The sequence below is a fragment of the Halictus rubicundus genome, chromosome 5 (genome assembly GCF_050948215.1).
Source record: "Halictus rubicundus isolate RS-2024b chromosome 5, iyHalRubi1_principal, whole genome shotgun sequence".
In the NCBI taxonomy this organism is placed as follows: Eukaryota; Metazoa; Arthropoda; class Insecta; order Hymenoptera; family Halictidae; genus Halictus; species Halictus rubicundus.
Genome location: NC_135153.1, coordinates 12595044 through 12618952, shown reverse-complemented (window position 1 = coordinate 12618952; position 23909 = coordinate 12595044). Strand labels below are relative to the sequence as shown.

Genomic DNA, 23909 nt, shown 5'->3' with positions numbered 1-23909 from the left:
ATCGCGGTCGATCCTCGAAACCCGCCGAACATCGAACCGATCGAACAGCACGCGATCGCAACCCTTCAGGAACGACATCGTACCGACTCTGACAAATATTTCAAAATTGAACGAATTATTAGACGCCATACGCTTTCATACTTTGTTTATTACTTTCCAGAATTTCAACGTGGTTATGGAAATTATCGAACAGTCTGAATCACAGTAATATCGAGGGTTCTTGAAGGAACTGCACGCTGGGGGACTTGGAGAAAATTCCCTAAATATTTAATCCCTTAATTTAGATTTTTCTGACCAAGGCCTGCTATTTAATGTCACTCGATGCTTTTTTACATGCAACCATAAAAAACAAAATAGTTTATTCTGCTTGAAGCTAACATGCAGACACGTGACTGTTGTGAGCTTGGGAATTGTTTACCTGCGATAACAACGGATATTTGTAAATATCGAGAGTTCTGAGAGTTTGGTGGAGTGTGCTTGAAGGAGAAGTTGAAGAGACCTCGGTGCAGAAATCAGACAAGCCCACTTTTTAATAAAATTGTACTCGTTGCGATTCTATCTGTTTTCATGCATTGTCGATTTTGGAAGCTCTTTCTTGCAAGAATTAAATAACTTTTGATGGATTTCTGTGGTGTTTCTGTGGCGAGGTCTCCAGGATTAAATGATTGAAGGGTTGTGGGACTTACCGGCCGCTTTTCGTGATCACCATCTCCGTGCCGAGTTTGTGGAACTTCTCCCAGAGCTCCTTGCCTTCGAGGGTAACTTTCGGGTCATCGACAACACCATCGTCTTCCGGTGGTGGCATCAGAGCAGGGTGAGGGCCGGCGAGAGGGTGATGGGGTGCCAGGGGATGTGGCGAGGTGTGCAACATCCCCGGAGGTAGATGGGGCCTGAGAGGCCTCATCGTGGGCCCACCAGGTCCACCCTGATGGTGGTGGTGCAACGCTGCCGCAGCGGCCGCCAGCACGGCTGCTTCTTCGGGAGTGTGCGGGCCTAGGCCTAATCCTGAAAGCATTCGTCAATGTTCATTTATCCTCTGCTATTCACCGATACAACAACTTCCAATTAACCCCTTGCACTATAATTCGAGTCGTACTCGCGATGAAGACTTCGAACAGTATTCTCTAAAAATGTATATTATTAATTCTCTTTAAATATGAAATGAAATTCTATTTTATCGTAGTCAATATTTAGCCATTACGGAACACGTGGTTGTACAATAAATATAAAATTTCTATTTTTCCTAGTTGATTATAGGCATCAAAGAAGTTCTAGAAGTTCAAGGGGTTAACACGTTAACTGTCAAACCATCCCAGAGTGTCATACGAAACGAAAGTGGTCGCTGTAATTGAAATTGTGAAGTCTAAACTTGTCGCAGAGAGTCTCAACCCTTCTAGAACCCACAAGTGTGTTAATTAGTAGATTGGTTACAAAGTCACTGTATTCTTCTTGTTAGTCTGCCGGTGGTCTTTTATGAGAATAAATACTGGCCGAAACAACTCGATATTTAATCGGAACCTGCTAATCAAATTGTACAATATTTATTCGATGGAATATCGTCTTACAAATTATGTTTCATAAAGAAACCACCGATTACCGTTGAACGCGCAAATTTCCAAATAAAATTGCGAAGGGCGCGGTGTTATCGGGCGAGGTGTTGAACGGTTTAATATGATTAAACGATAAACTCTGTTGAGCTCGGTGTATCGCGGCGTGTCGACGGCGCGGCGGCGGCGGCGGCGGCTGGGTCTCAAATTGGCAATATTCGATTACAATTGCCGCGCTCCTTAATTAAAATATTATTAGTCATTCGTTTCAGCGGATTTATATCGACGCATTCGAAAACAACCGGGCATTGTATCAATTTTCGCGGGGAGGGCGCGCGAGAGCGAGCGTTACACCGATATTACCGGCTCGTCGCGGAACAGCACGGCCAATCATCGTTGAAAGACGGTTGATTAATCTCATTTGCAAATGCTGCGCCGCAACAAAACCGATTCGATGATTTTCACCGTGCGCCGAGACACGTGCCAATTTTTCGCGACGCGATTCTTGGGCCGTTCCAGCACGATCAATCGGATCGATCGATTCCGAGAGAACAATTGCGGAGCATAGATTGCTTTGTTAACCCTTGGACAGCGTCAGACTCTATTTTTAAGGTGCTACGTCTGTTCGATCCGGGAATATCGAGGCTCGTCGAGATACAATCGCGATTTTTCGCGATCGCGGTCTTGAACGCCTTGGAAATATTATGTCACACATTCGCAATTTTAATTCGCCATCTTTGCTGCGTCCCTCGACACCTACAGTCTATTATAGTCTTTCTTATTGATTCTAAAGGTTCTCAAATTGTTAATTAAATCGGCGCGCTTTGTTTCGGAACATATTAGCCGATTTTTCGCGATCGCGGTCTTGTACGCCTAGGAAATATTATACGAGACATTAGCAATTTCGTTATCAATTTTTTCGCGTCTACAGAGGCTCGTAAAATTCTAATGTCGATTTTTAAAGCGGTTCTCTGGTGGTATCGGCTTATCTTTCGATAAATCGAAACATTTATTTTCATGACATTGTCGGTCGATTTTTCGCGATTTTTCACGATTAGTATCGTCCTTCATTATTTCCGCGAAGGGCAACAAATTTCTAATTTCGTGTTTCAGTATTCGAGGTGGGACCAGGTTGTTTCACGGCGAGCATCCGCGTTTATTTTCTAAATATCGCCGGTCCGGGCGGGCTCGTTCATTTTATTTACAATTGGATTCGGCCATCGATTCGTCCGAGTACAATTAGCAGGCTGGCCGTTAATGGGTCGGTTAACGAAACGGGTCACGTGACGGGTGCGCGTTGGTCGCGCGTCGAAACGGCCAGCGTATTTATTATTTCCGAATGCGAGCGCCGCGGGGCATTTGCATAAAATCCTCGTAAATTCTTCGGCTCCCCTTTCGGCGAAATTACGGAATCAATAAACGGCCGACGATTAAGATAACAAACGGTATAGACTTTTCCAAGAGGTTCGTGCGCGGGGCCTCGCGAAATTCCCTGGGCCCCCCGCCTGTGCGAGAGAGCGCGCAGGAAACGATTATCGATCCTAAAATCTCCCGACGCAACGGTTCCCCCGAGTTATTTTCCTCCGATCTTGGGAATCGTCTGTTCCCACGATTTCGGAATCTGCGAATTAATCGAACGATAGGCGAAATCAGGATCTGGCGCGTTTATGACTAATGACGCGGTTAATAGTCAGCGGCACGGGCTCCCGGTATTTTCTCTCGGTCTCGATCGATCGATCGCTTGCACAGAACGTGCCTCGCCTAGACTCGAGCCACGGGGAAAGGGAAAAGAGCAGAAGGCCGGGAAGAAAAAAATGGAAAACCGGCGGGAAAAGAGATGGAAGAAAAAACCAGCCGGAACCTGTTGCCACATTAATGACTCGATGATTGTTATCATACATACAAAGTCTGCCGAGAGCCGATCATTAAATCGATACCGTTCATCTGTCCCGTATTTCGCCTTCTCTACAGGGCAGACCGATTCCATCTTGTTCTCCCCTTTCATGATCGCCGACGTCGTTCCGGCGCGGCTCGATACGTTACTGCGCTCCCTGCCGATCAAAATATGCTAATTGAAATGGAACCGTTCGACCGGAATCGGCGAACGAACCAATCGCGAATTAACACCGGTACTCAACGGTCGAAACGCACGCGGAAATTCGCGAGCGTTCCCATCGGTCTCCTTTGAATTCTGTTCCATCTTCTTGTAGGTTAAACTCTGTGCCATCTTCTTACAGTCTCTGGCTGTAAACTATATATTACCTGGATCTTAACACTGTGTTCTAATATTAATATTCCTGGGTTCTAATATTTTCAATTTAAAATTATTAAAATTCTACGGCTGCATACATGAGAAATTATTTAGCAAATTTATTTCTTTGGGTATATATTATTTTTTAAATATTGCTAAAAATGTGGGCAGCATGTTCCTGTTATTTTTGTAAATTAATGCAAAATAGTCACTTTTAGTGCTCCGTAGACCTAGAGTTAAATATGCAAATCCAATTGATTCAAATTGTGAAAGAAAGAACGAAAATATATATTTGACTCCAGTTTCTTAACAAGAAAAATTATCCGTCAAATTTATTCACTCCATCATTAGTAGACAGCGGATATTATGCATTTACGACAAAAACGAATAGGTGAATTAAAAGATTGTGTAGTCCTGAGGAGAATTTATAACACTGTACGCGCAAAGTGTAGAAATTTTAAATTTAAAATGATAGTGAAAATTTAAATTATTCTACCTACGTATTTTAGACCGATTATAACGTTGAAAAGAAGAATCCTTGTTTTTTAAATCCGTGTACAAAATTTTTGATTTCACGCAAAGATCCGCGATTTCATATTCATACGGCTGACTCATCCGACTTTTTCATTGTCTGAATATATTGTACGCATAGATAGTTCAGTCCAAACCACCGCACACATTCGCAACGATCTATTGCACAACCCTGTAAAGACCTAGTTCTGCATTGGAACAGTCTAATTATTCGTCCGACTACGTGCGCAAATTCGAAACACGAATGTTACGACGTTTATGCGTTCGTAATTTTCCGAGCGATGTAATCGAGCAACCGGGACTCGTTGCTATTTATTTTGCATTGGCCGGCAGGGAATCACGGGAACTGTTCGCGGCCGCCAAAAATGGCGAGCCTGCCTCCCTTAAAATTCACCCCCCCCCCTTCCGTAATTGCATCGCTGGGCAAACATGTTCGCCGGACAAACGACGGAAACGTTGTTATTATCGACGTGAATAATATTATTGTAACGCAAACGAGCGATCCCCGGTACGACTTAATTGAATCCCATCGTTCGGAGTATTGTTGTATCGCCCATGATTAAATCTGCTCCGGCAGAGATTGTGTGCGGGGGCGCGTTCGACGCGCATCGATTTTCGGGCCGGGGAACACATTTTATGCGATTCGGGATATTGTATTTATCGATAATAAATCCCGAATCGTGCGCGCGCACGCATACCATGCACCCCGTTTGATTTTTCTGTTTCGACGAGCGAACGCTAATTACGGCGACCCGTCTCGTCCGAATCGGTCTCAATTTTGCGAACCACTTGTTGGCTCCACTATTTCAATTATTTTCATCCGGAGATGCCGTTCGCGAGCCGAAACACTAGAAAAAAAATCTGCGCGATGCTCCAAACGAGTGCTCGAACGATCGACAAACTTCCGGCTCTCTATTTCTCTCTTTCTCTCTCTCTCTCTCTTTTTGCGTCCTTTAACAGTCGCCCGATAGAAATTCGGCCGATTCTGCTCGATCATAGCGATAAAACATCAGTGTACCGGGCCGGCTGTCGGCCGTTCGTTTCCCGCGGAAAAGAAGAAAAGTTGCCTCGACCGTGCTCGATAAACGATCGGTTCATTTTTTATCGGGAGAAATTTCACCTGGAAACGCGGACCACAATGCCAGCCGCCATTAATTGTGCCGCTTTCTATCGGACGCGAGCTTGCCATGGTTTTTCGCGTGTGCCTACCGCGCGGCTCAAAACACGCTGTTCGAACCTATGCATAAGAATCTCCGTCAAGAACCGAGTAAAAAATGTGTAATTATATTTATTCATTCGACTAATCGTTTTCGAGAAAATCGATTCGAAAGCGTTCAATCGCGTCGCGCGTACTTCTGACGCATTTCCTCACGTGCACTAATTAGTTTCTCCAAATACGCTGTAAAAGAATCGCCGTCAAAAACTGAGTGAAATATGTATAATCGAATTTGTCCACACGATTAGGCGCTTTCGGGGAAATCGATTCGGAAGCGTTCAATCGCGTCGCGCGTCCTTCTGACCCATTTCAGTGCGTGAACTAATTAGTTTCTTAAAAAACGCTGTCCAAACTGACTGTAAGAGAATCGCCGTCAAAAACTGAGTGAAATATGTATAATCGAATTTGTCCACACGATTAGGCGTTTTCGGGGAAATCGATTAGGAAGCGTTCAATCGCGTCCGTGCGTTCTTCGATCAGGCGCGTGACCTATAGCATTTTGATCTCGATTATCTCGAGAACGGAGCCTCGTAGAAGGAAGCGTTACAGAAGATTTTCGACGGGTTTTTTCGCGCAGAATCAGGCCAAAGTGGTTTCAACGCGGATTTCGCGACCGTTCGACCGTTTTTTCTGGGCTTTACCGCGCCCGAGGGTGACGCGCAGGCGCATGCCGCGAATTTTGAGTTTGCCGGACACCGGTCGCGTCCCCGCGAGATTAATCGCCGCGAATTGGCCGGCAGCCCGACTATAAAACTGGAAGAGCTCGAAAAATGACCCGGGAAAGCAATGACGAATGGACGTCGCGGACGCGAGGAGAAATTCTCGGTTTCTCCGCAATCGTTCCGATTAATTTTTAGTAAGCCTTCGGAAATGTTTGTTGCAACCGTCCACAGTGTTTTTCGCACGCTGTTCGGCCAGAGATCTTTGTTGCGATTCGAGAGACGTCGAGTTTGCATTCGCCGGCTATCCTCTCGACCCGTGTACGTTGAAACGTGCGAAGAATACGTCTAACGTTCCACCGATGACAAAGGCGAGGGACGATTGTCCGAAACCGCGGAAACTTCGTCGCCTCCTCGAGTCTATTCGATTAGACCGAACCCGTTGCTCTCTTAATTAGACGGGGCTAATCGGAGAACCGATCGGACTCGATTGAATAAATTCGATCCGAGTGCGCGAACACCTTTGCGGGCCGCTGTAACTCGAGAGAAGCGTGCACGCGATTAGGTCGAGAGCTCTTTCGACGCGCGTTGCGCTGACACAAAATTTCTATTGGCTAACATAAAGCCTGGAGTGCTGGTTGCGCGATGACAGTAGTCGTTGGAATGTTTTCTCTATTACAATCCGATTTTCAAAGAAGTATACCGAAGCCTCTGCGATTCAAAATTGAATGCTCTCGAAAATTGAAAGCCTGGAGAGCTGGGTGTATGATGTTACTTGTTGAGATGTTTCATTCTTTCTCTGGTGACTTCAATAGCCTGGGAATAATACATCCATATTTTTCAATTCTTTTAATCTTCCTATTCTTTCAAATTACACCTAATCGTTCTCATCAGAAATACATAAAACCCCTAGTTTATGTATTGTAACTTTAAAAAGGAACCTTTTGAAGCCTCTGAGTCAGTTCAGAATTCAATGTTCTTTTATTTGAGTAATCTTTCTTGAATATTGCACTGGATATAATTTCAGTAATGCGAGGTAACGTTTGCTTTTAGTTGCCAATTCCCTGCTGCAGGGATTGCAAATACGACTGTAAATAATATTATCGTCGATAGAATGAATAAATACAGGGCGAAGTTGACGACGTAGACCACGAAACAGGTAAACTTCGAATGAACATGCCTCCTGCCAATTCGAAACGTTCTACAGTCAGGGAACACTACCATCTGGACCATTCTATAATTAATTAACAAACGTTGCGAGAATCAGAGACCGATATAATCCTATATAATAAAAGTATGAGGGGTTTTAATCATCGTTAGAAAATTTCTGTTAGTCCGAACACTCTGTAGGGTTGCCACAACGAACTTAGGAACCGAAAAATCCTGAATTCTATTTTATTCCGAATCGGTGGAATATAGATACCGAAGACAGAATCAAATTCTACGACTCGAGGTTCTCGATTATCGTTAGAAAATTTCTTTCAGTCCGAGCACTTGGTAGGGCTGCTACGGCGCACCTGAAGCGCGGCTACCTGAGCAAGATGGCGTCGGCGCAGGGGCTCTCAGCAGCCCAAGCACGAAATAATTGTTCCACTTCGACTCGAATCAGTGTCAGAAACCTGCTCGATTGGCTGGCAATAAGAATGTATACAGATCGTCCCGGATTCGTCCAATTATACGAATTCCCGTCGAAAGGGAAGGAAGAGAAGATGGAAGGCGGTTAAAGGTGGCAGCTGCGGCTTCGAACTCCCATTGGACACGCTGTGCGACGACGGCCAAAGAGAGAGAGAGAAAGAGAGAGAAAGAGAGAGAGAAAGAGAAAGGGAAAAAGACCAAATAAGAGAGAAAGAGAGAGACAACGCGTGTCAACAGGCGCGGCGAATTAATTCATCATTGAAGTTAACGAAGGGAATAACTAGTTGTAGCGGACGAGGTGGACGCGTGTAATAATCAGATGTCAGATAAGACACCGCCGGCTGAAAATCGTTTCTCCGCCAGTCGGATTCGCTGTTTCACGCGACTGGCGTGACACAGCCGCGATACGATACTGCCCGACGATCCACGGTGCTAATCATCCGTTTGTTCGCCAGTCAGAAATGATAAAAACAGTTCGGACGAGATCTGGCATCACGGAACGGAGCTATAGTGACGACAGTTAGCTTCCGGTACCCCTTGCCCGAGGCTACCACTTCGATCGAAAAAGATAAACCCTCCGACTTCGATGTTTTATTAACTTTACGTTCCCTGGTCAACTCTGTTCGTGTAGTCTTACCGGTGTACGCAACCCTCCCGTATAAAATACTTTCCGACTTCATATTCGAACCTATTTCATCCAGTCAATTGTCAACTACAAGCCGCAACTTCGTCATGCTATCATATACTCATGCTTTGTGTTTGACTTCATTTTTAATACATATTTCCTCAAGTAGTGAATTTCTCTTCTTGTATATCTATCGACAGAATCAACTCTTCCCTGGATAAAATATTTTCTAATTTCCCTTTTAATATATTTCGTCGAGTAAATTGTCAACTACAAGCTGCAACTTCGTTAATGTATAATATACAGCTTGGACTTCGTGCACCTAGAATAATTAATTCTATCGAAATGATTCAAAATCTGTTCCGGACGTAATTAAAAATCGTGGACGCCCAGCCCTGGTCTCGCAGTTCGGTGGATCAAGAAACGATTCTATCTTATCGGGGCTGCTACAATGTGCTGGAACCCGAGCGGCGTTCATTAATTAACGCGTTAATTTGAATATTTTTACCGAGCACACGCGTGGACCCCGGCCGATCCGCGACAATGCAGTTTTAAAGCGGCTCGAATCAGATCGGAAATGTAAAGCTACGTCTTCGGTGCACGTCCGTTGCCAAAGATAGCTGGAACTTCCTCGTTCGTCCTTCTTTTCGGTACACACTCGTTACCGTAATTATTCGTAATTATGTGCAATCCGCGCGCCCGGAATGAATAATTACAGGTCCGTTCCGCGCGGCTTTCGAAACCTATTAGAACGAACAGATCGCGGCGGATCTTTCGAATTCGTTGGCCGTCCTGCTTTCGAGTCTGCTGAATACATTTGCCCCGTCGATGGAGCCCGAATCGAACGAGTGTACCTTCGAAGAATTTGCATTCGCGAAATCGGTCACGGCATTTCCTTCCAACCCCCTGCGACACGCTTCGACTGCGAGGGCACGCTCGCGGAATTTCTACCCGGCACATCGAGCCGCGCATCTTTCCGAAACTTTGCGGACTTGTTTAGCAACGCTTCAGTTGTGTTCTCAATTTTTTATACGCCGGTACCATTGAAACTCTGCCGAATATTCGACGAAGAAACAGACTGCTCTCGGGGAACGGCTTTGCGCGACCATTCGCGAAAAGTTTCGCCATCTTTAGGAGGAATTTCGGTGAATTGGTCACGGTTAATTGTCGAAATGTTGGTGAAACATTTTAACCAACAAATTTTCGTGAGATACATTTTTACTTCGCTTTCCGTAGTGCAAGATTAACATCGTGAAGACTGAGAATTCATTTCAGGTTCTACAGTCTGATTCCTCGATGCATAGTTTCTACAATTATGACAATATCAGTGTATAAAAATTCAAGTATTTACTTCAAACCTGTATAAATCTGCCCGTCCAGTTTCATAAAAAAATCTCACTCGGTTTGTTAATAAAAAATTCTCGAACAGCACCTTGAAATATAACCAAAAAATGGATCTACTCCAAAATCACTAGACGCTACTTCTCCATAATTAAAAATGTATAGAACAATTTTTCGGTCTTACAATTTTAAACTGAACGCAGGAACGAGCACACTGATTGCTCTGATAAGAGTCTTGAAAATTCACAGAACAATTTGACACAATTTTCGCCGCAGCAGTACACTTTTCAGGAATATCGACTGATCGAACCGAATCTGTTTCTCTGAGAGAGAGAGAGGAAATCCAATTGACAATACGACAGTCAAAAGCGACAATCGTTCAATAATAGAAAATCTGCCGACACGCCGATTTATCAGTCGGAAAATCAGCGGCGTAATACTATCTGCAGCGAGATTAATTTCCAAACAGAAGCTTCCTTTCGGTCTCCTCGACAATTTCGCGTGTTCTCGCAATCAATTCCAGACGTTCACGCGAACATGGGTCTTCACGAGTCAACGGATCCGCTGCCGGGGAGTTTGGGGGAAAACATCCTCGGCGAGAGCCGTGCGAATTCTCATTTGCACAACTTTGTCGAGCGAACGTGTTAATTTGCGCGCACCGGATCCGATTGAAACCTCGAACCTCGCCGGAAACACGTCGAACCCTTTCGAAAGCTGAATATACATCGACCAACGCCTTTCTTCGCGCGATAAACATTATTGCTCGACACTTATTATTATATTGTTTTCCCCGCCGGAACAATTATCTCGATTTCAATGGCGAGGGGAAGAACTTATTCAAGGAAGAGTCACACAATTCACACTGTATTTACCGTGAACCGGAACGATCGGCGAAGACGGCTCTAACGATTGACATAATCGGCGCACTGTATCCGCGAGTCACTCGCGACGAAAACCAGGTTGCACCCCGCACACATTTTCCAAAGGTCCGCGGTGTTGCAAGCGATCCCCTGTCCCCCGGCGTCCGACAGGCCACGTCCGTTTCGATGGAAACAAAGACAATGCGTTCTGGAAATGATATCGGTGCTCCTTGGCGTTGCTCGTTTAACGCGAAAGATATGCCAGATCGATTGCATTATCGGGCCGGGCCGGGCCCGGCCCGTAATGTATTGCCGACGTGCGGCCAGGATTTTTCCTTCCTCAGCTGTTCGCAGCCGCGTTCCCGATCCTTATCATCTTTCCTGCGCTGTTCCAGGCGTTGCCCAATGAGACTCCAGGCTATGTATTTTCCAGCCCCGGCTCTGTATTTTCCAGGCTGACCCGCGATGCCGACGTCCATTTCGAAATCGGCGGAACTCCTCGAGGAAAACCGGGAATGCTCGGTGCAAGGTGTACCCTCCGGATTTGATATTTTGCGATGTCACGGAGAATGTGTTCAGTGATTTTGCACTGTTTTTCTTACTCTATCAAGTATCCAGGTGACGACATTCACGTTTGTCGAGGAATTAACTCCGTCCTAGGCTTAGCTTCGAAGAACTCCGCAGTGTCTGACGACGAGCGAACCTATAGACGTGATCTACTTGACGGATCTTCTCTCCGGTGATCGCACGATGAATTCAAGTGGAGAATATTGTTGGGAAATTTGCTGGTATCGTCGTAGTACATTGTTTTAAAGAATACTTGATCGGAATGTCAAGACCGTCCTTGGCAAACACGATCAATGTGTAAAACAACCCTAGCCAGCATTTAAACACTTGATCGTCGTCTTAGATCGCGTTGTGCTCGCTCGAAAGCGAATTAGAGACGGAGACTCTTCTAGGGCAATCAAGCCCCCAAACAATTTCGCACTTGTTTCACCACAAGAGCTGTTCCTTTTCATCCTAATCTACAAACTAGATCACGGGGACCTTTGTTGATTCGTTTTCTAACTGATCCTAGAACGATTGCTGTCTGAGAACGCATGCAGTTAGGTGATTGGGGACAGCTTCGTCAGAAATTAGGCTTGTTACTGAACAGATTGTCTTCTAACAACGAATGCAGATAGATGAGGGTAGCTTCATCAGAGGTTACGCTTGTTTTTGGACAGCTGCGGATAGTTCTTCAGGGTGTTTTTTTAATAGGTGACGGAGACGATTCGGAGCAATTTCTTCGGGACGGCTGTATTTAGGCGCGGTTTTGATTGTAATTAACAGTTTCGCAAGCGTGATCGACTCGCGTGCGACCGAACAAAAGCCGCCGTCTTTTCCCCGATTTTCTGGCCGTCGCGACGGATGCGTTGCGCAACGCGGACGAACCGACAGAAGCGGAGACGCGCGTGTTCCCGCGGAAAGCGGCCGCACTTCCGGTTGGACAATGGCATCGTGCCAGCCTGACGAGCAATTTACGCGATCGCCACGATTTTTGCCGGATTCCTCGAGAAAATCAGCGACGGAAATCCTCTGATAGAACGAAGTGCTCGAAGAGCCCTCTCGAAATTCGCGTCTTGCTTCGAATCTAATTAGTAGACTGAGGATTACTCTGCGTCAATCCTAACCAACGGTAGTTAAATAGAACGCCATTCGTGGCCACTTTATTACGTTGAAAGCAACGTAATGGTTCCCGTAAATTTGTCCAGTATTTTTACTGTTCCGTGTATCATTTACACATTTTCTCGTAAAAACAGAAAATTCATAGACTACTAATTACAGTCCAGAGTTTTACGCCGGAGTAAATTTTCTAGGTATGATTCACTCGGAATGGAGTTAAAGGAAAGTTTACTTCTTGCATAGGTTATTCTAGAGTACTGGAATATTGAACTGCGAGCGATATTAGGCCATGTATCTTTGCCTATTTTTCGTATTCATATAAAATTCGTTGATCGATTATGATAATGATAATATTCCTAAGGAGCGTTCGATCAAAACGAAGAGAAATAAATTGTGCGTTTAAAAAAGCCGCCATAGGAAATCGTGAAAACTCACTTTTGCGAAAGAGCAAGAAAATGCGAAGACTTGATGGAAATTTATGCTCGAATACGGAGTTATTGCGACTGGTTCGACCGCATAGATTGTCCGAAAAGCTGGGATGTGCAGTCCGCGAAGACCACGGTGGCCATCTTGGGTCGCCGGAAACAGTGTCCGAAGGAACATGTAAACCGAACAGTTCGAAACGTTTCTTCGAGATTCGACGAGATCAATCCAGGCTCGCATTAGGGGACAATTTCGCCTCGGCCCGGCATTAATAAGCCCGACGGTTTATTAACTGCTCAAGCACGTGATCCGAGTCCGTTCGGATCCTGATGTAACGTGTAATTTCCTTTGTCACGAGCCCGCTCGGTCGTACGTGCTAGTTCAATTTACATTGAAGACGCGCGCGTCGATTCGCCGGTGGGTGGTCGACAACACAGCGACGCGTGTCGAACCGTCAATTTTGCGTCTTTTCGCAACGAAAAACATTTCTACGGAATTTCCGCTGAACACAAAAAACCCTCGCGACTCGCAGCCGAATATTCGAGAATATCGTTGAACGAGCAACGAACGCACGAAATTCCGAATTTCGCGACGGAATTCTCTCGCGTATTAATTTGCGAAGTGCCACGGTTGTTTAAATTTCTTTTTTTTTTTTCGTTTGTCATCGGAGAGCCAACGAGTTTTCCGAAACGAAGTTGCGCGCGTGGGCGTCGCTTCGTCGGCCGCGCGAGGAAACACGAGCCCTTCCGGTTTAATTCGATTTTAATTGGCGTTTGACGCGGCCGAGTATCAATGAATTAACATAGAATATGCGGACATCCGATCGTGACCTTAACGAAGCTACCCTCGGCGTCTCTCTGCGTTTCCGATCGCGAATCGACGAGCCAACGACGAGCGCAATTAACGATGCTGCGCGGGATTTTTTTCGCGAGCCAGAAACCGTGTAATTAAGGCATTTCCTTAAAGAACTTTGCCCAGTCGACCGGGACAATCTTAACCTCGACCGCGCGGATTCGACGGATCGGTAAAGATTCTCGTCGATTTCTCGAAGAACAGGGACGTTCGAATTACAACGAAACCGTGCGTGTGCGCACAATGCACCTGGGAATAACGCACAATGATTGTTACCAGGTAAATGTCACTCTGGAGGCTAATATTAATCTTCCAACTTCTCGCATTCTATCTTCAGTTACTAGGAAAATGGAGCACAAAGAGAACACCGTGGCCAACAATAAATTGTATCGCGCACAACAATTATTCCTGCTGTTCGGAGTCAAATGATCGTCCAAGACATATCCTCCGAGCGAATTTTCCAGTAACAGATACGTGGCGTGCAAGAAACCGAATAATTGACGAGCGCAAACTTTGTTGCACACGACACCGGTCACGAAATCCTATTAAAACAACGCCGGACGTTTGTAGACTTCATTTCAGCCTGCGGAATACAAATTCGATTAAAACGAGAAGCTCCCGGGGGGAATTCATCGTTTTGCGTCTGAGAAACGGTGCTCCCTTGCGCAATCAAACCGTGAATCAAGACGACAACCATTTCTCTTCGAACGTTCCTTCTACCTCCGCGCGTTTTCGTCGTCGAATTTTCCGCTCGCGGGAAAGATAGGCTCCGGGAATCGGTTCGGGATCATGGTCGGTGGCAAGATAAATCATCCCGTTCCACGGTGGAACGGAATCGACGACCGGGAGGAACGATAGCCGACGTCTAACAACGTCGTTGGGAACGATTGACAGGCGAACGAACGGCCGGCCGAGCGAAAACACGGCTCGCCACGTTAACAAACCGATCGTCGATTCGGGAAACGAATGTATCCGTGGCGATCGGGCCGGATGAATAAGCGATGGAAACGGTTCTCTCGCGTGCCGCGCGTACGTCTTCCTCGGACGATCATTAGAATCGTCATTCGGATGATCCGCGAGGTACGGGGCGACCGGGAGAATTCGCGGGAATCGGATTGCGGGCCGGTTTGCGCAAACACGCAACAAGTTCGGCCCGGAAACAAACAATTTCGAGGCGCCGCGATCTTTCTTCGGTTTACCGAATTTTTCCTCGTGCAACGAGTTCGAATAAATCTCGCGTAACTGCTACAAACTCCGGGCAAACTTTGGCAAACGGATTTAGACGGATCGGAGCGCCAGAAACGAGATGATCGACGTCGGACGACTGTACAGCGCGATTTCTCGCGATCCAACGTCATTTTCGAGCGAGCTCGGACACGTTCGCGAAGGTTTAAGATGATTCGCGGCGGCTCGCGCGGGGTTCTTGATCCCAGCCGGGTTTCAGGTCGAATAAACTCCGTTTTATCCGAAGCGGGGCGATAAAAGTTGCCGGCCACGTTCTCGGAAAGTCCGGCGAGCGAGCGCGCGCGCGGTCCGAGTAACGAGTTTTTGAATATTCCCCAGGGCGCCGGGGAAGTCTCAACTATCTCGGTTTGCAACTTCTCCCTCTCCCCGCGATGTTTCCGCGAATCAACTTGTACGGTCTCGGCACCGATGCAACTCGATACAGAGAATTTTCTACGAGAATGAGAGAGAGAGAGGGAGAGAGAGAGAGAAAGAGACTCGAGTGCTTTTAAAGACCGGCGGTCTTTAACTCTTAATTGTACTTCGGATTAATCGGGCGAAGGTTTCCCTTTGAAGACAGAAACTATACCCTATTTCAACATCGCGTTTTCAGCGGGCAGGCACGCCGTTATCCTCTGGGGAGAACGATGGTTACCAAGTTTGGGGCAGCGCGTTGCCGAAAACAGAACTTAGGCTCTCAAAATCGAGCACTGTTCTCGCGATTTTACACTTTCAACTGCAAACTTCACTCGCCGGGGACCCTCGGCACCGAGGAGGAACACACTCTGCACGGTACCTACTACGTTCTACGGTCAGAATACTGTTTCATCTACGTCCTAAGACTTTTTGGAACAGTATTCTACGAGGAAAAGTGTCCCGCTACACCACTGACCCTTGAACTGGAAATTTCACTCATCAGGGACCCTCGGCACGGAGGAGGAACACATTCTGCACGGTACCTATTGCATTCTACTATTGAACTACTGCTTCATCTACATCCTAAGACTTTTTGGAGCAGTATCCTACGGGGAAAAGTGTCCTGCTACACCACTGAGCCTTGAACTGCAAATTTCACTCACCGGGAACGTTGTGCAAGGTGGTGGAACACATTCTGCACGGTAGCTACTTCGTTCTGCGGTCAGAATACTGTTTCATCTACAGCTTACTACGTTTTGGAACAGAATCCTACGGGGAACAGTCTCCCACTACACGACAGACCCTTGAACTGCAAATTTCACTCACCGGTGACCCTGAGCAAGGTGGAAGAACACACTCTGCACGATACCTACTCCATTCTACCATTGGACTACTGTTTCATCTACATCCTAAGACTTTTTGGAGCAGTATCCTACGGGGAATAGAGTCCCGCTACACCGCTGACCCTTGAACTGCAAATTTCACTCACCGGGGACCTTGTGCAAGGTGGTGGAAGGCACTCTGCACGGTACCTACTCCGTTCTACGGTCATAATACTGTTTTATCTACAGCCTTCTACGTTTTGGAACAGAATCGCGCAGGGAACAGAGTCCTACAACACCACTGACCCTTGAACTTCAAATTTCACTCACCGAGGACCCTGCACAAGGTGGAGGAACGCACTCTGCACGGTACCTACTCTGTCCTACGATCAACCTACCGTTCTGTCTACGTTCTAAGACTCGTTGGAGCGTAATTTTACATGGAGTTTCGCGAGAACACTGATCCGCGTGGAACGCGATTTCGGGGTATAAACACGGTTTGTCGGGGGTGTTTCACGACGAAGACACTGTGGGGGATGCACTGGTATCTAGGTAGAAACACTTGTGGCTCACCTGGTGGCGTGATGCCGTGCGGGTTGAGATGCGGATGATGGTGTGCGGTGTTGAGGATGCCTTTGCCGGGAAGATGATGGGCCGTCGGGCCCGGTGAGCTGGTTGCGGGCAAATGGGCCGCCGGATTGTAGAAGCCGGCCGCCGCCAGGGTGGCAGCGCTGAAATAGCTCGCGACGACCACCGCCGAGGACGGATGAGACAATTCCCTCTGGCTGGGCAACGGCGGTGGCGTTTCCGGTGCGGCAGCCGGGCTGCCGGGTCCGCCGGGCGGCGGCGACGCGCTACCTTGAGAGGACGAGCCGCCCAAGATCGGCGGATGTGTGCTGGCTGCTGTCAGCAACGAGGAGACGCTGAAGTCCGTCGGTCTCGGGGCGGCCGGGGCCGGCAGGTGGCCGCCGGAGATGTGTCCGTTCGGGTTCGCTGACGGCGGTCCGGCGATCGAGGTGGCGAATGGCGAGTGCTGATTCAGAGCCGTCGCTGACGCGGGGTACGCCATCCCAGGCCCCCCCGCCTCGGCCCTCGGCCCCGTGTTTGCACCCTCGACCACGTTAGCCTCCAATTCTCGTCTACGTCGTTGACCTTCGATGTCCTTCGCGGAGGAGTCCACTTCCTCCTCCTCCACCACCTCCTCGACCCGTGATCGCTGCTGCAGAGCGGAGGGTTGCGGAGTGCTGGCGCAGTGGGTACCCCTGCACGCCGTGTCTTGTTCGAATCTCATCGAGACGGGCCGGGTCTGCCGAGTCGCGCGAGATTCCTCTTCGAGTGACTCAAACTAGAGGGAGACGACTCGAGATTACCGGGGATTAACCGAGTCGTCTGGCACAACACGTAGCACGCTCGCAACACACACACTTTGTCCGACTGTTTCCTGTTTTCACTGCGAGACACGATGGATGTCTTTTTTTCTTTTTGTTGTTGTTGTCTCTCTTTTCTTTTTCCTTCTCGTTTGTAAACTAGTCCAAGTCACTGGCGGTAGCAGTAGTAGAACATTCGACCCGTCAACCGCACCGTTCGACTAACTGTTCGGTTCGTTTTCAGACATGTTTCCGATGTACCCGGTCGCTCAAGAACGGATCCCGCGATCCTCGCTGGACTCGCGCTCCCACTGGGATCCTGCGATCGCCACGGGCCCCGTCGCGAACCCGCCAGAGGACATGGTACGTCGCGACGGGTCTGGACAGACAGACACCACCGGTGAACAGAACACTATCTCTCTTTCTCTCGGCGGCGGCGGAGGCGGCGGCGACTGTCGAACACCGAAAAAAAAAACAACAGAACGTTACGGGTACACTCCGTGTGATTGCACCGGGCTTGTTTCGCCAACGTACACACTTGTTACTTTATCCCGATCAACTTTGGTCGCGCGAGACAGAGAGAAAGACAGAGTGGTAGAAACATTGGAGAGGACAGACAGAGAGACACACAGAATTCGGTGAATCTTTCTCGGAGCGCGGCGAGACGGAATTGTTGGAAAGTCCACTGCGGCGCACGTTCTTGTAGGAACGATTCACTTGTGCTTCGAGTATCCTGCGTTCACTGTTGTTCACTGAGGGCGCACTGACCGGGTGCTCTTCACCGGGTAGTTCTTCCGTGGACACTCTGATCACCTCACTGACGAGCAAAACCGGTGGTCGCGCGAAAGTGACGCGGCCGAGAGGACGACGCGCGAGAAACGAAACGAGGCCGGCCGCGCGCACCGGCGCGGCGTGCAGGAGAGAACGGCGTCCGACGGCGACAACGACGACGACGACGACGACGACGACGGCGGGCAGCGGCGGCGGCGACGACGACGGCTACGACGACGACGAAGCCGGGGAGAGGACAGTTCGGTGTGCCGTGTGTATATACCCGCAACCGCGAGACGCAAGTCGACAAAAAGTCGAGTGCGAGAGAGCGAGCGAGTAAGAGCGAGAGAGGGCGGGAGAGAGCGAGAGAGCGAGAGAGAGAGCTCTAGAGAGGCTCGGCTGCTCTGCTCCCGAACCTGGGCCGGAGAGCGGACGAAAGGTGTTACTTGGGTGGCGCCGCGATGGTCACTGAGCAGCGCTAGGATTGACACCTCCTCTGGGGGCTCACCCCCACACCTCCCGCGGAGGTGTTGGTGTGCTAAAGTCCTCGTCCGGATTCAGGGCGTGTGTACGCGTGTCTACGTGTACGGGGCCGGCCGTGTGTGCGTGTATACAGACGAGCGGAGTGTGCCTGCGCCGACGAACGGACGCGGGAGGCGTGAATGCTGGAGGGCAGCGACGCGAAGACTGAGACGGTGCAGGGGCTCCTCCTCCCTTCCCCTACGTCCCCTACACGACCAGGCATGGTGGGAGAACCTGCCGAGCCGGCCGAGTCGCTATAACCTCGCTAGAGCGCGAGCGAGAGAAGAATACGCCAGCCAGGCCGCTCGACAAGGAGAAAGGGAACGCTATAGAGGCGCCCTTCCCCGGCGTCCAACGGGCGATAATGAGCGCTCGTAGTCGGGATTGGTGTTCCGGCGCCAATCCCAGCGGCGTTGCTCTCGACGCCTTTCCCGACGTCCCTCCACCACCCCTCGCGTTTCGCCCCTCTCGCTCCGTCCTTCTTCGACTCTGTCACGTCCTCTCTCTCTCCGGTATCCCCACCGCTCCAGCCGACTCTGCACCACGCTTCCGACGGTCTTCCCTCGACGTCTACCTATCTCTCGCTCGCTCCTTCTCTCTCTTCGTCCGTCCAGCGGAGCCGGTCCCCCACCGCCGTTCCTCGAAGGGTGTTAACCGCGAGTACGCCCATTAACACCACCCTCCCCGCGGTGCCCGTCACCGAGGGCGGGGGATCCGCGGAGAGAGGGAAACTGCGATCGACGTTGCTCGAAGCTTCGCTGCCGTCGAGAACCGTGTCGTGTCGATTGACACGCTGGATTTTTACCGGCGCTCGACAACTACCGAACCAACCTACGATACATACCACGGACAGGGGAGCCGTTGCCTGTTCGCCAGATTGAACGTCTTCCGTTTCTCGTATCGCGAGAAGATCGATTTTCGAACATCAGGTTCGTCGACTTGTCTTGGCCCTGTTTCTAAACGATTTCTGTTTCTAAAGTTAACCACGACGTCGCTTGGAACCGGTGAAATCACTGATAAAATATGTGAGGTATCCCCCCGAGCTATCCCACCGGCCAATGAATCGTGCTTTCTTATCGCGGACAAGCTCAAAGGATGCCTTTCTAATTCCTGACTCAGGGAGACAAATTCGGGTTCAGACGGATACGAGAGTGCTCGTGAAATCGCGAATCCGTTCCGGTCGTCCCGCGCAACCCATCCGGATCGGCCGGTGTCGACCGGATTGGCGAAACCGCGCGGATTCGGCGCAACCGAGGCGCCTCGACAGCCCGTTTTCTCCATTAATCCGGCACGGCACTTCATCAGTCATAATTCAAGCCGATTGGCCGTGTCGAGGGCCGTCCAAGTTTTCCGCGAAAAGCCGAGTGAGAAATTTTCGCGAGCTGTGCCAAAATTCGCGCTAGCCAGCGTCACGAGCATCACCGTTCCGCTCTCCCACCGCTGGTTTCCCCCCGGCCGGCCCCCACCAGCCACCGGCAAACTCTTCGAGGAGTTGACTTGCGCGGTTTCGCCGCGAAGGAGAAACCGCTGGTCCCGCCCACTCGGCCCCCACCGCCGCCCCTCGTCCCCACGTCGCCGACTCACGTGACGACCCCCTCCGCTAATCCGCGTCACTCTCTTCGCCGGGTTCCCCCACTTCGCAGCCGGTTTCGTCCCCCCACCACCGCCGCGGAACCTACTCCACGGTTTTTCGCTCGCTCGGCCGCTCGGTCGTCGTGTGGCCCCCTCGTCCTTCGCGCCGTCGAGTGTTAGCGAGACGCCCAGCGCGTCACAGTGTTGCCAAATCCGCGAGAGCTTTTCCACCGGTGCGGCGCGTAGCGGCGCGGCTCGCCGTCATTTATAGAAACGCTACGCGCGAAACCCACGGATGCGGGCCCCGATACTTACTCCGTGCTCTCATTCGTCGGCGAACCGGGCACACCGGCGAATCAATTCCGAGATCGGGATCTTCGCCGCGGGATTTTCCGTGGCAGCGTTTGTTATTCGAACAGATAAGGATATTTATTATCTCGGCAGTCAGTCCCGAGCGATGAATAAAAGATGGACCGCGCGGGGTCCCTTGATTTCGCGGGAGACGCGCCGGTGTCCTCGTTAGAATATCAAGCGCCGTTCCCTTTGGAATTAGTACGTCGTCAGGAGACCGGACTTCTGTTAGAACAAGCTCGATGCCATACGGGAAGCATCGTAAATCGCTCTTCGAGGTGTACGCTCGTCTTTCCAGTAAAAACTCTTCTAACAAATGTACTTTTTTCGGTTTCCAGTCGGTAATCAGCTAGCCTACCATTTTGTAGATGTTCTTCGAGGGTTCTTCAAACACACCTGACATTATTTTTATCGTTAATTTGATCACTTACACCGTGGAAAATATGAACACAGAGGGTCTGTAGACAGGAGCTGTAGAAGTTGAAAATTGAGATGGAAGATTTCGAAAGAAATCGCAGAAACGATCCAGCGTTTCCTCGATCGGCGAGGAGGAAGCGCCGCGATCGTTTCCATAGAATCGTGAAGCAGCTGACTGCGAGAATACTTTAAGGAAACACTTTAAGTACCGGCTGCAGGGAGTAGGTCTATCGATTTTCTCCGCTCCTCGGAAATCCTTTCGTCTGCGGAGCGCTCGACGATAATGGATCCGATCGATGCGAGATTCTCCGGGTCGGTGGCACGATTCGGATTCGGCCGGCGACATGGAAACTCCGCGAGATATAATTTCTGCCTCGTTATTTCGTCGATCACAGTCAACCTCCGGGAACATTGCCGCTCAACAAGTTTCAACCAACGACACGGAAACTCGGCAAATCTCCTGTCGCTCTCAAAAATTCCGCGCTCCAACTCCAACCCACCGTTCGTTCTTGTAAATACAGTGTTTGTTCTATATATGTCCCAAATACCTAGTCGATAAAAGTCCCGGAACTATCCCGACTCTAGAACTTTGTTGTCCTTTTCTACGTTCGAAGGATAGTATCTCCTGGCAGATATATGTCCGTGGCTAGGCCCGTGTTTTCGACATATATCGAGTAAACACTGTGCTCCGCCCACGTAATTACTGGAATCTTCAGAAATCACAAAATCAAATCAAGTAGGCACCTCTCGACGAACCTCATGCTAATCTTTCTCGATTTCCTGCTACAAAACGTTTCTTCCTCTGTGAGTTCGTCGATTTCGAAACGGAAGAACAGGTGAACGGGTCCGATCGGCGGGCGAGTTGCTATTTATAGGGTCTACGGTGAATTTTTAAACGCCCACGGCCGCAGTTCAATTAATGAAATTAACAGGAAGGACGTCGGGACGGAAGCAGGATAATTCCGTGGACTCGGGGCTCACGCGATCTGAAAGAACCGTCGATCCCTCGGCTCCCGAAGACGAGGCTTCGATCCTCAACCCAGACAAATGGGAATTTCGTAGCGACCGTTGGTCGTACCTGGGACAGGCATTGCGATCAAGCGCTCCTGTAAATAGAGCCCGCTTAGACCACAGCTCCGATCAATTCGACCAGGCTGCCCGCGTTCCGTGCGCGCACGGTAAAAGCTTGCACCGTTCGCACAATTCCAACGCTTCCGACGTTTCATCGCAAACCTCGCACTTCCGCTCTGACATTCGCGGAAACCAGTCGGCTCAACACGAGCCAGAAGAAACCCACGAAAGTGAGCTGTTTCGTGAAACCATCCATGATTTATTAACGAAGAAACAATCGACGCGATGAACTTTTTCTACTTCACTTTGTCCTCTGCACTCGAAGCTATTTCAACTCCAAAATCAAAAACTTTTTTTTACCTAGAAAATACTCATTTCATATGTCCTCTAAATTGTATAAGTGAGGTTGAGCTTGGTTTCTTATACCACGCATAAACTTTTAGCAATTTATTGCATACAGACGAACTCAACCCCTATATCGGCGAGTCAGACTCGTGATGCAGATTTTGAACAGAGTGTAATAAATATGTATGCTATTAATTCCCCTTAAACCGAAATAATATTCTACTTTATTTTATAGTAATTGGTTACAGGCATATACAATAGTTATCAATTTTTTTCTCCCACGAAATTACGATCTGCAAACAGTTCTAACCACTGCAACATTAAAATAAATTTTAGTACAAGGGGTTAATAATATGAAAGCGGTGTGTATGTTATTAATTTTCCACAAACCGAAATAATGTTCTGTTTTATTTTACAGTCGTTGGTGATAGCCGTACAATAGTTATAAATTTTTCGCTTCTTCTAGGAAATTACTGGAAAGAAGTTCTAACCACTGCAACATTAAAATAAATTGTAGTGCAAGGGATTAATAATATGAAAACTGTTTTGATTACTGGTATGAGAATTTACAGTGCTCTACTCCTTTTAATGCTCTGCTCCAAATCTGGGAAAAGTCTTGTCTCATGAACGCAAGCTGCAAATAAGTACCTCGCCGTTGGAAGGACGCGAAGTTCGATCGGTTGGCGAACGAAAGCGAGCGAAATATTAATGAGACAATTAACCGAAGAGTGCAGAAGCGTCGAGCAAGCGATCCGAGCTAATATGCAATTCCCTTTAAACCGAGACCCGCTGCGCCAGTTCGGTTCGTTTGGGAACATACGTGCTCACCAACGCTCGGACTTCAGTGGCGGGGCCCTGATGAGTCTCCTTCGATTTCGCATCTGTTTATCGAGTGTTTTCCAACGTTCTCGTAAAATCGAACAGATCACAACGTGACAAAATTGACGGTGAATTGATTGAAGATTCGTTGACAGACTTTTTGGACACTTTGAACAGAATGATATCGAAGTGTTTACTTCACCAAAGGGAGACAGCGGTAAAACCGCTCCAGCTGATCCATAAAGTTCAGAATTGGGAGATCCTCAAGCAAAAGAGTCGATCTTCCAGCGTATGCTGTTTCTATTTCGATTGCTCCATTTCGCACAAAACAGATACGCACCACAGTATAATATCGATCCGATCCGGTTCGCGCGAGCCCCGCGCTGTAAAACCTCGTCTAAAATACGTGCCGTCTCTATATTTATCTTATAGCAGTTCGAACGACTGTTTAAAATCAGGTTCCCATAATCCGCCCCCTTTCCGCCGAGTCGGTAGCCGAGTTTAGAACGCCGGCGATCTTTCTTGCTCCCGAATAGAACGCATCGGGGCCCCGCGTGTCCGACTATTGTCCGTATTGTAGCTACAAGTGTCAAGGATAGCCGGCACG

At 48.7% G+C, this 23909-nt stretch overlaps 1 protein-coding gene across 3 annotated transcripts in view; it reads right to left on the bottom strand.

The window, feature by feature from the left end:
* The window catches only part of Bi (T-box transcription factor bifid), a 139808-nt gene extending 119578 nt beyond the window's left edge, over window positions 1-20230 (bottom strand). The window contains exons 1-2 of one of the 3 annotated variants that reach the window (XM_076788421.1): window positions 16641-20230; window positions 687-1005 (exon numbers count right to left, since the gene is read on the bottom strand). In XM_076788421.1, coding sequence (XP_076644536.1) covers window positions 687-1005; window positions 16641-17358 — 1037 coding nt within the window. In that variant the 5' untranslated portion in view covers window positions 17359-20230. The remainder of the gene's footprint in view (window positions 1-686; window positions 1006-16640) is intronic. The other 2 variants (XM_076788419.1, XM_076788420.1) reach the window with 2 other exon arrangements.
* Window positions 20231-23909: the final 3679 nt, after the last annotated feature.